Source organism: Python bivittatus, unplaced genomic scaffold, assembly GCF_059951505.1.
Source record: "Python bivittatus isolate LINGU-HERP-01145 unplaced genomic scaffold, Pbiv_v1 ctg000850_np1212, whole genome shotgun sequence".
NCBI classification, from domain to species: Eukaryota; Metazoa; Chordata; class Lepidosauria; order Squamata; family Pythonidae; genus Python; species Python bivittatus.
In genome coordinates this window covers 28888325-28899012 of record NW_028277112.1, presented here as the reverse complement: position 1 = coordinate 28899012, position 10688 = coordinate 28888325, and the positions used below count along the sequence as shown (strand labels likewise).

The window sequence follows — 10688 nt, the reverse complement described above, 5'->3', positions numbered from 1 at the left end:
AGGAAAGATTTACAAGCCTGTAAAATGTTGCAAAATGTTATAACGATAAAAATACTGACAGAGACTTTTGAAGAATGGAATCAGAAAATAGTAGCCACAATATCAACAATGTCAGTAATGATGTCTGCTTCTATGGATAGACTATGTCCAAAATATGTTATTGAAGAAATGTCAGATGTAGGACAAATTTGATCTGACAAGGTAAAGATGGTATTGAAAGTGGATTTACAACTGACAGGCCAGGAGGATGACTTAGAAAGGATGTTTCACTGGATCTATAAAACAAACGGGCTGAGGTTTTAAAATTGAAAAGGCAAATGACAAACCAAGAGAGTGACCTGGATAATTTTTTCCTACTGGATTTACAAAAGAAGCTTGTTAAAGCCTTGAAGAACTCTGTGCAATGAGACAAAGAAGAAATGAAGAGAAATCAGATCCTATGACAATATTTGAATGAATTAAAGATTAATACTGTTAGAAATAAAAGGAAGGAATATAAAGTTGTTCTACTTGATCAAGGTTAAAACAAGATATACTGTTACTTCTGGCAACCCTTTATGGACTTTCTGCTGACACTAGGAGTGAAAATATGACATTTATGGATTTGTTCATAGATAAGAGATGGGATATGGGATGAAGAGAAATGTTTGTAACCCTGGAGGGGGTGAAGAGTTAATAATTTGTTTATACTTGTGATGGAGGTTGGAAGTCACTTCTTTATATTTTTCTCTTTATTGTATTCTTACTTTTCTCTTTTTCTTTTTTCTTGCACTTTCTACTCCTATTCTTCAAGTTTAGTTTGTATTAGATTTTGCTATTATAATTAAATTTCTTAATAAAAATTATATAAATAAATGATTTGCTATTGCCTTTTTCCTAAGGCTGAGTGAAAGTGACTGGCCCAAGGTCACTCCGCTGGCTTTGTGCCTAAGACGGTACTAGAACTCACAGTCTCCTGGTTTCTAGCCTGATGCCTTAACTACTACACCAAACATTTTAGAATACATTTTAAGACGAAAATTTCTGGAACAAATATGTTTGTAATCTGGAGATTTTGATAAAATATGTTAACATGTTTATATTAGAGATGAAGTCTTGTGTTCATTTTAAAAAATCCAGATTTTAATGTAGTAACAGGGCTCTCTTTAAACTGACACAAAACTGATGCATCCCTAACCCAGCAATGCTGTATTTACATTTATTAAACCAATATTCATTTTATTAAAACTCCATACTACTGAAAATATCCTAATCTGCTGTTCCTATGTTGGAACTAAGCTTTCAGCATTTACTTCTGAAACCCAGAAAGGATTGGTTTTGGAATTCCCTGACTTAAAGGGATTCCTGACTGAGCAAGGGAAGGAAGCAATAAAGTAATAACATTCATGAGGCTACTGAACTATTGTGGTAGGCAAATGGAAACTATCAGCAACAGAACTAGAAACTCATCAGCAAAGTGCTTTACTTCAGTATTTTGTATGGCAGCAATACCCTTAAGCCAAGACCAGGAATATAATTATTTTTTTCAAAACGTGTGGTAAAAAGGAAGGGATATAAGCCAGAAAGTAAGAACATCCAGGGATGCAATAGTGGAAGAATGAATCATGGAATTTTGTAACTAGAGGGTGATGGAAAAGGAAGAACTGGGGAGACTAAGCAAGAGCAAATAAGGCAGACATTTGCTTTTATGTAAAATGAAAAACATTTCCCCCGAATTAAAAGTAGATTATGTTACTTTACCATTGAACTTTTCTGTGATAGTGTGATTAACCAGTACTTCGGTTATCAGAAGCACAGAAACTAAAGGCCCAATCCCTTTAGGACCTGCCTTCAAAGTGACATGGTGCTGGTTTATTTAAATTAAGAATCAAAGAGTTGACTTGTGGATGTAAAGATTACTCTTACCATCTGAACTATTTCAAAACCCATGGTGGCAACAGTAGGGTTAGTTTGAGGGATCCCTTGGTAAGACACCTTGGCCAATTGCCTCTTCCACCCCCCTGCTTGTCTTGTCACCCCTTTAATTGCCTCTCCACTTCGTTTGGCTAGGCTTATCTTCTCCTGCTCCAACATCCCCCCTACCCCAAAAGGAATAAATAATTATGTCAGGGAGGGGGTGTTTTATTTTGTTTAAATAAGGAGTTGGCTAAGCAGTGAATGTGTATGGCTTGTTGATTGGTTGGATGGTGCTGGCAACCCATCTGCTGCTCCACAACCATGTTTGAAAAAGAAAAAGGAATCTCATTTCCTGGTTCCTCAAACCGGTTTGAAGAGGAGGAGGAGGAGGAGGAATTTGTCCTGACCATTTTGTAAAAATGTTATAATGGTGAGCATAATGCATTGGGAGTTTACCTGCAATGCATCCAAATCCTCCAGAATGAACAGCAGTTGTGAGTTCCTTGACACAGTTCCTATTTCTTTGAGTAAGGCAAAATTGCTGAACATTGCATCCCTTATGATTATGTCATCGTTAAAATGGCCCTCCTACCACAAATCAACTAACACAATTTATGTGAAAACAGTTATTCCAAAGACAATGCAATATTTTATAAGAAACATTTATAATCCAGTTTACAACAAAGTAATCCATCATATAAACAAATGAATTGGTCATACACTAAATAAATATCTCTAAAGAATTAACTTTTTTTTTTCCTCTCAGGACCCGATCCGGCAAGTCCTTAATACACAGAATTCCCTGTACAGTCATCAAGTTCAGTTCATGCTGTATGCTGAAATTTCATCTAAGCAAATCATGTTAATTTAAGGCTATGGACAAATATTCAACATTTTTATCAAGGAAGTAAGGTAAACTCTCATGATTTTTGCTGTTGAAGTTACTGGGAGAGCTTCGTTTCTTTAAATACAGTTCACTGACATTTTAATAACTTCAAGTTACAAGAAATATCTGTGGTTCCAAACAACAGGTAAAGAAAAATTATCTAGGAAAGGAAATCACAGTATGACAATCTAGTAAGAATACAGATTTTGGGACAAGGTTTTGATTTTCACAAATGGTTGTGTGTGTCACTTCTGTAACTACAAAAAAAATTCAGGCAGAATGTTTTTTTTAATTTTCAGTATCTTTTCTAAGTCCCAAAGTAATGAGAATTGTTCAGCTAAGCAGCATTTTGGATTTGAATGGAAAAAGATGCTTTGGAGTATGCTGGGGGGGAGGGGTGGGGGGGCAAGCATAGCACCTGTCTGCAACTTCTTAAAGCAGCCATACTTTTTCCTAGGAATGTGGGGCTCCAGAGGTACATTTTAAGAAGTTGCAACAGGTGATGTTGACACTCCACAGCACCTGTTTGCCTTCAGATCTGATTTGCTGCAAAGCCCTATAGTCCATCTTCTTTTATAAGATGATAGATATACTGGTACTTCATTTGTGACTTCTTTTAATAGCATTCCAGATTTGTTTGTTTGTTTGTCTGCATATCTCATGAGAGAGAATGACTGGCCCAAAGTCACCCAGCTGACTTTCTACCTAAGCCAAGACTAGAACTCACAGTCTCCTGGCTTCTAATCTTGCACCTTTAACCACTACACCAAACTGGCTCTTAATTCATATGATGGTTTTGATATTCCATATGCCAATCATGCAAGTGCGAATGTACCGTATAAAAACATCATCTTACATTACATTAAGTGTAAGTAAGGGGCCAACTAAAAATAGTAGCTTATTTGTTACAGCAGCTATGTGATGAAAAAAAGAGTACAACTGACATTGGTACAGTAGAATATCCAACCATATAAATAAAACTAAAAAAATATGCTAATAGCTATTGATCTGGGAAGAATTTGCAATATTTAATTTTGAATCAGGATTAATTATAGCTGCAGTGGAATCTGTGCATGCATACATAGATGTGAATGGGTATTTGTGTATGGGTATAAATGTGGCACAGAAAACTGGAACACTGCTGGGAATGAAATCTAAGAAGGGAGAAATTGCAACTATATGAGAAAATACTGGAGTAAACCTGGCTGTGAAAAATAGGAAGATACAAAAGAAAAAAAATCTAGGGGAATCTTTGGTGTAATGGTCAAGGAACTATGTTGGTCTGTCCTGAATTTTTAAACCTACCCATGTCATCACTAAATATGTCTTTCTTGCTATACTTATTCCAATTTAATAAAATCTTGATTTTGAAACATGATTGCCAGGGGGTTATTCTTGAACAAGATAAAAATGTAATGTCTACAGGGATACCTGCCTCTTGCTCTTTCCCAATTTGGTTTAGTATATGTGCTGTCAAAGCGAGCATGCTATGTGCCAATTAAATTGTGAGATTTCCTGATTCCAGTAGATGTTTTAGGAAATAAGTTCAGATTCTATCATGGCCATTATAACATATACCGTACAGCATCCTTCCCTAAAAACACCAAAGATGTTATCTGTTCAGAGGTGCTTGCTATGTTCTCTAAAGCTGATCACATTATATTGAACACTGGGCTTCACACATATTTCTTGGGTGTTTCAGTTTCTTCAAAAAATGTTACAGTTATATGTCATAAACTTGATCAAATCACTGTATGTATGATAATGTTGTCATGGTTTGTGTTCACTTTAACAAAGCAAAACAATTTAATATTTTCTTTTCAATATTCAATCAGTATATTTTCAGAAATTTTTGGATTCTCCAGAGAGGGAAACTTAACACATTCCACTTCCTATATATCTTCACTATTATAAATATATTTGCAAGAACTTTGACCAGCAATAGCACTTTCATAGTTAAATAATTACATTTTCTTTAAAGTTTAACAACAAATGATTCAGAATATGAATATTAACGCACAATTATAAAAAGACAATATTAAGTACCCTTTGATTTCCCTTTGTAACAAGTGCAGTCTTATGAAAGGAATTAGAAAACTATGTATATATTAGACATTCAATCTAAACAGAAACAAAGCAATATATTGTCTTAGAAAACACAAGAATATGGCATGCCTATTCTTTTATTATAAATAACCATACTGTGTCATTTCTTCTTGCCAGCAAATGAAAGAGATTGGTTCATAAACCTTCTCAACATATGCAAATATCTGATTAAGCTATGTTTCCTTGAGAAAATACAGTCCAATTGCAGAGTACTGAAGAGGTCAATTTGATATGCTGTTTAAGGTTCTTGGTAGCCAGTACCATTGCACCTGGAAAATGTATTTTTCCCTTTTTTAAAAAATAGATGAGTCCATTATTTATTACTTAAAAATTATAAAGAATAGTTTTTATTTTAGTCCTCATATAAATTATAAAACTCAAGTTTACCAGAGTCTCTTTCCCAGAGGAAGCATAAAGCACTTTTGTGATACCTTCACCGAAAAATATTTGTATCACATTAAGTTTGACAGACAGAATCAAAACAATATTGCATCCTAAAGTCCAAAGAGACTATTCTTCTGATGTGGTCCTAGTGATGGATGTGGTCTATGGGATTGTTCTCTTGCAATGATTTAACTCAGTTTATGGATCAAGGAGAAGAGAAAGACACCACATCAGTTCAGTAGGAATCTCTAACATTCCTGACAGATGTTCATTAGAGGTCAAAGACAAATCCTTTGGAAGACAAAGAGAAGTTTGAGAATGCAATGATGAAAGGAAAAAGGAATGAGGTAAACTTCCCCTAGGAAGGCAGGGCCAGTTAGAATGTCAGGAGAAAGTATAATTATACCTAAGACCCAAATGCTTTCCTAGCCATATTTCAGCTAGTTGCACTGCAGAGCCAAATGTACTTGCTTTAGACCCCAAGCACATCTTGTATTGTTTAGATTCTAGATTGGGATCACAATGAACTGGATGGAACACATGCACAACCCCCACTTCTTGGCTTCTAAATGCCTTCAAGCCGGAAGTTATCACTTTAGTAAAAAGGTCTACATCCTCAAGTCCCCAACCTTGAATTGAGGTATCAAATCCGCCCGCACTTATAAAATCACTTTTGTAAATGCAGGTGATACCAAACCCATAGTCCCTCCAAAAACCTGTTTTCTTTGTGAAAACAAAGTGACTGTCCACAGGAGGGTGGTCTCCATAGGTTACTTTAGGGTCATACTGGCTGAAAATAATAGGGTAGTAAACTTGTTCTCCTTGGATGGTGTTAGCTCGACAGCGCTGGAGAAAGTCAGGAGTAAATATTAGGTCAACATCACAGAATAGCAGCAAAGTATCATTGTCAAACTGAGAGGAAGCCGTTTCAAGACCCAAACCTCTTGAAAAAGCTCCTGTCATAGGAATAACAGTGATGTCTGCCATTGGATACTTATTGTGATATGCACTGATCAACTCTATGTGTTTACTGGAATCCTGACCAGAATCTGGGTTAAAAAGAATAACTGCCAGCCTCACGTTCTGCTTTGTAACAAGGCAAGTCTTTTCAAAATTCTCCATAAATCTCAAGAAAATATCATATCTTCCTGTGAGAGGGACAAGAATATGAATCTTCTTATTACTGCTTCCCCTTGATTCTTTGGTGCCTTGGAATGATGAAAAGATCTTCAGGGAATTAGAAAGGAAAGAGAAAGATTGTGTGTCACTCTGCCCATTTTCCATCACACTTCTTACATCCAGTTCTTCTTCCTCTCTGAAAAATGGTTTACTAAATAATTGTTGAAGGTAAGCATGCCTTCGAACTGGAACAGTAACCTTTCTTCCTTTGTGCCTTTTATATAAAAGCAACAAATCCAGTATATACTCTACTCCATGCAGAGGGTCAACTCTGCGGTATCCATACTGTATTTCATTGAAGTCAATAAGCCTTCCTCTAGATTTAGAATTCTCATTGATTATTTCCATTACCTGCATTACAGTGTCATCTAAAGCGGCTCGCAGGATGTTATTAATGTTTTGCCTGGGTGGTTGATTCTCAGCTATTGAATAAAGGAGCTTTCCAGTCAGAAAGTCCCATTCAATTACTTCATTCCTGTCACGGGGCTGGAAACGATTGAAAGATGGTGTCATTCCTAAAAGCTGATCTTCTTTGCTTAATTCATCATTACTGAGCTTGCTCATGAGAGCACTTTCTCTATGAAGCTGGATGGTGCGGTAACGCAAGTCTGAAATTTTACGGGTCAATATGTAGTTATGAAGCCTATACTGATAGGCTGGTCTTTTATTTGGATGAAGCGTAATCGCTGTGTGAATTTTGCTGTTGTGAAGATCCTGTATGTAACCCTTCCGGTTGCGTTCATAGTTTTCATGGAACAACTGCTGCATCTAGAAAACAGAAAATATAATAGTGTTAGGTGTGTAAACAGATAAATACTAACTAAACCATATCAATTTAATTTTCAAGCATAAATCTATTCATCACTGAGTTTAAAACAGGGGCTATTTTGGTCTGTTTTGTTAGGAGATGAGATAAAAATACAGCATAATTAACAAACACATTCCTATAAACTTTTAAGAACTGAAATCAGAAAGGGAATACATGCTTCATGGGGACAGAAGAGAGAGAGAGAGAGGTCACTTGGTGATACACTGGATTTTATGCTATTTTAAGTTCTTGATCAGATGTAAATCTTGATAAAAAGTTCAGGAACTTCAGAGAGTAGATAATCAAAATAATATTACAGTTGCAGGCTATATGGGTTGGTTCAAAAATTGCAAAACAGTGGGAACATATTTTTGTATATTCCCATGAGGAGTGTGAGTATGTGGTAACACTATAAATTTAGCTACAGAAGAAATTAAGGCTATACCAGAAGTTAAGAAAGAGTATAAACTCTTTTAACTATGGCCAACAGCCAGAAAATGTCCATCTTCTCTAAGGGAAATATTCATTCACGTGAATAGTTTGAGGGAAAAAAACAAAACTCTGTAACTTGAATCTTTTCTAAAGTTTAGAAATAATAAGAGTTCAGACAATTTCTTTAACAGTCACGTTATTCAGAAGAGTGAGTGCTGGACTCATTTTGCTTCTGATTATTTGTATAGAGATTTCTTCCTGGGAGTACATGAAGAATTGAAAACAAAGAAGAAAAAAAGCATTCAGACAGGAAATTGTTTATAATAGCACATGGGAGTAGTAATAAAAATAATATAGACAGTGAAGAGATAAGGAAAAGTAAAATTACATAGTTCACTAAAAAAAGCTTCCTACATTTTCAATCAACATTTTAATTAATATTAAAGTAAAATTCATGAATAAAAATATTCAGCTAAGATGAGTTTTTAATTATTTATCATATTTATCAACTGAGGTACCATTTTATTCCAATGTGTGGAGTTAAAAAAGCAAAAGAAGCAAATCTAACAGGAATGTTGCCCAGAAAACCCAGTAAGAAAAGCCACCGCCACGTCCTTACACTGTCATCTACATGGATTTCTCTCACAGGCAATACATTTAGGACTGCTAAAGTATTTTTATTACAGCAATCACATGTAATATATTTGGTAAGGGCAGTAAATGGAATTTCCCTAAATGCATCATTATTACACTTCATTTGTCCAAGGAAAGGCAACTTACAGGGTGATATCAGTGGCAGGGAATATTTGCTGTACTGGATTGACTCAGAGCTAATTTGTAAGATTTTCAGAAAGAATAAAGGGAACACCACCATCTTGATGTCTACCACGCTGCCAACAGTACCAAACATGTGTGTCTAGCATGCTACAACATATAAATGAGTATCTTAATCAGCGTGGCAGATAATGCTAATTATTACACTACTTGGAAGAACTAGTGCAAGGCAAGATTTATTTCTTAAGGTTTATGCACCTTAAGTAATCCCTCACATAGTGTTCCTTGCCATTTTACTAACTCTCTTTTTATTGTTAGACATAATAAAATAACCCCTTAGTCCTTCCTGCATAATCAATGAAATTAACTACAATTTCCTCTTAGCTAATTTAATAACATTAAAATTTTATAATAACTTATGAACATCCCTCGAGCTAAACATCCAATTAATATAGCATAAGCATGGCAAGATGTCTATTATAATGTTTCTGTTAAAAAGAATTCTAATTATATTGCCATTATACTTTTCTACAGCCATAGTTGTGTTTTGTTAGGAGATGAGATGAGATGAAAATACACCCTAATTAACATAAATGGATCACTAAAAATATATATATATGTATATATTCTTATTAAGGAGTTTTTAAAAAGGAAGATAAACACTAATACAAACTAATATTTTTGCCAGAAGTTTTTAAGTCTTCAAAATCTTTTTTTCCCTTTATTCCTTTGCAATCCAGAAAAAATAATAAGTGGAATTTTCTTATCCTGCCACACTTAAGTATTCAGCATGCTTTACAACTGATTTGAAAATGAAATAATTAACTCTTGCATTACTTATTTATTTATTCATTCATTTGAAAAGCCTTCCTTAAATTCCTAAAATAGACTGATGTTCCCTATCTTCCCAAAATCTTTGTTTTTAATCATGTACATCTTTACAGGATGTTATGGCTTAACTTCTTGAACAAATATGATTTTGCAATGGCAATTCTTAAAACAGTGCATTCTAATATTTCCACAATAAATTTCATAATATAATCCTATTTTTAAAAGAAAAATCTTAATGCTGACCAAATTCTGTAACATATTACAACTAATTTAAAAAATATAATATCTCACAAACTTTACTTCTCTCCCTGTCAATCAGAAAAGGCTAAAACATTATCTGAGGAATCCCAAATTTTAATGTGACTATAAGTATGAAACTCAATACAGCGGTATTTAGAGAACCTTACAAGTTAGAGGAACTTTCAAGAAGAGTTTACCAGAAGTCAGAGTCTTTGCCTGTTTGAGGATATAATCAATTCTTCCTATTTGTAAATCACATTTTGCAGCAATCCCTGTCTGCTAAATAGGCTTTTTACTACCCAAGGAGCTACTTGTATGGCCCGGTAATCCTGCAGCCCTACTGCAGGAACATAATATAAAATGAAGGGAAATTACCTAGATGTTACCTAGTCAAAGCAGTAATACCCATCTCACTGCATTGCAACTAAGATAGGCATTTCTGACTCCCAAGCCAGATAACACCAGAATGTCACTGTTGTTTATGCAAAATTGTTCAAATAGCATATGTTTCCTCAGTAGAAAATGAATGTCCCACAGTTTCAAGCTTACAAGAACATGCTGGTAACTGGTAGCTGTGAAATATTTTAAATGTGAGCACTGGCAGTTCTGCATTAATTCTGGAAATTTATTTTCTATTTGGTTTGCCAAAACATAATACAAAGATGTATTAGTTGTGACATAAAGAGAAGTACCAATCTTAGGACTGCCTTATATCCTGTTCCCTGTTCCAGCACTGTGTACCTTCTATTTTTATCAGTATTAAAAAATAAAATTACAAACACCATTATATTAATTCTGAATAATCTTAATCATGGTTCCTTGTAAACTAGAATTTGAGGTCGTGTTTCCATTACTGTGAGGGAATCTGGTTAACCTTTAGTATGGTTAGCCATGAAGTACAATTAATTTAAATTAAGGGGATTTAAGAGAAGCATCCATTGTGGAGAGAAGGGAGAACTCCTGAGTTAGGCCACTAACTTGCAACTCAAGATTTGAAGAAAGCCACCATTATATGAACCATTATATGAACAAAAATCAATTTAGACTGGTAGGAAATTAGGAATACAAAACAATAATGTGAACTCAAACATATAAACCAGAGACAGACAATCTAGCTCCTCACATATGCAAGCCAGGGCTAACATTGTCAAT

The 10688-nt window shown here is 34.7% G+C and overlaps 1 protein-coding gene across 1 annotated transcript in view; it reads right to left on the bottom strand.

The window, feature by feature from the left end:
• Positions 1-2537: 2537 nt before the first annotated feature.
• Positions 2538-10688, bottom strand: part of CHSY3 (chondroitin sulfate synthase 3) — an 80678-nt gene continuing 72527 nt past the window's right edge. The window contains exon 3 of the mRNA XM_007425275.3: positions 2538-7219. Coding sequence (XP_007425337.3) covers positions 5657-7219 — 1563 coding nt within the window. The 3' untranslated portion in view covers positions 2538-5656. The remainder of the gene's footprint in view (positions 7220-10688) is intronic.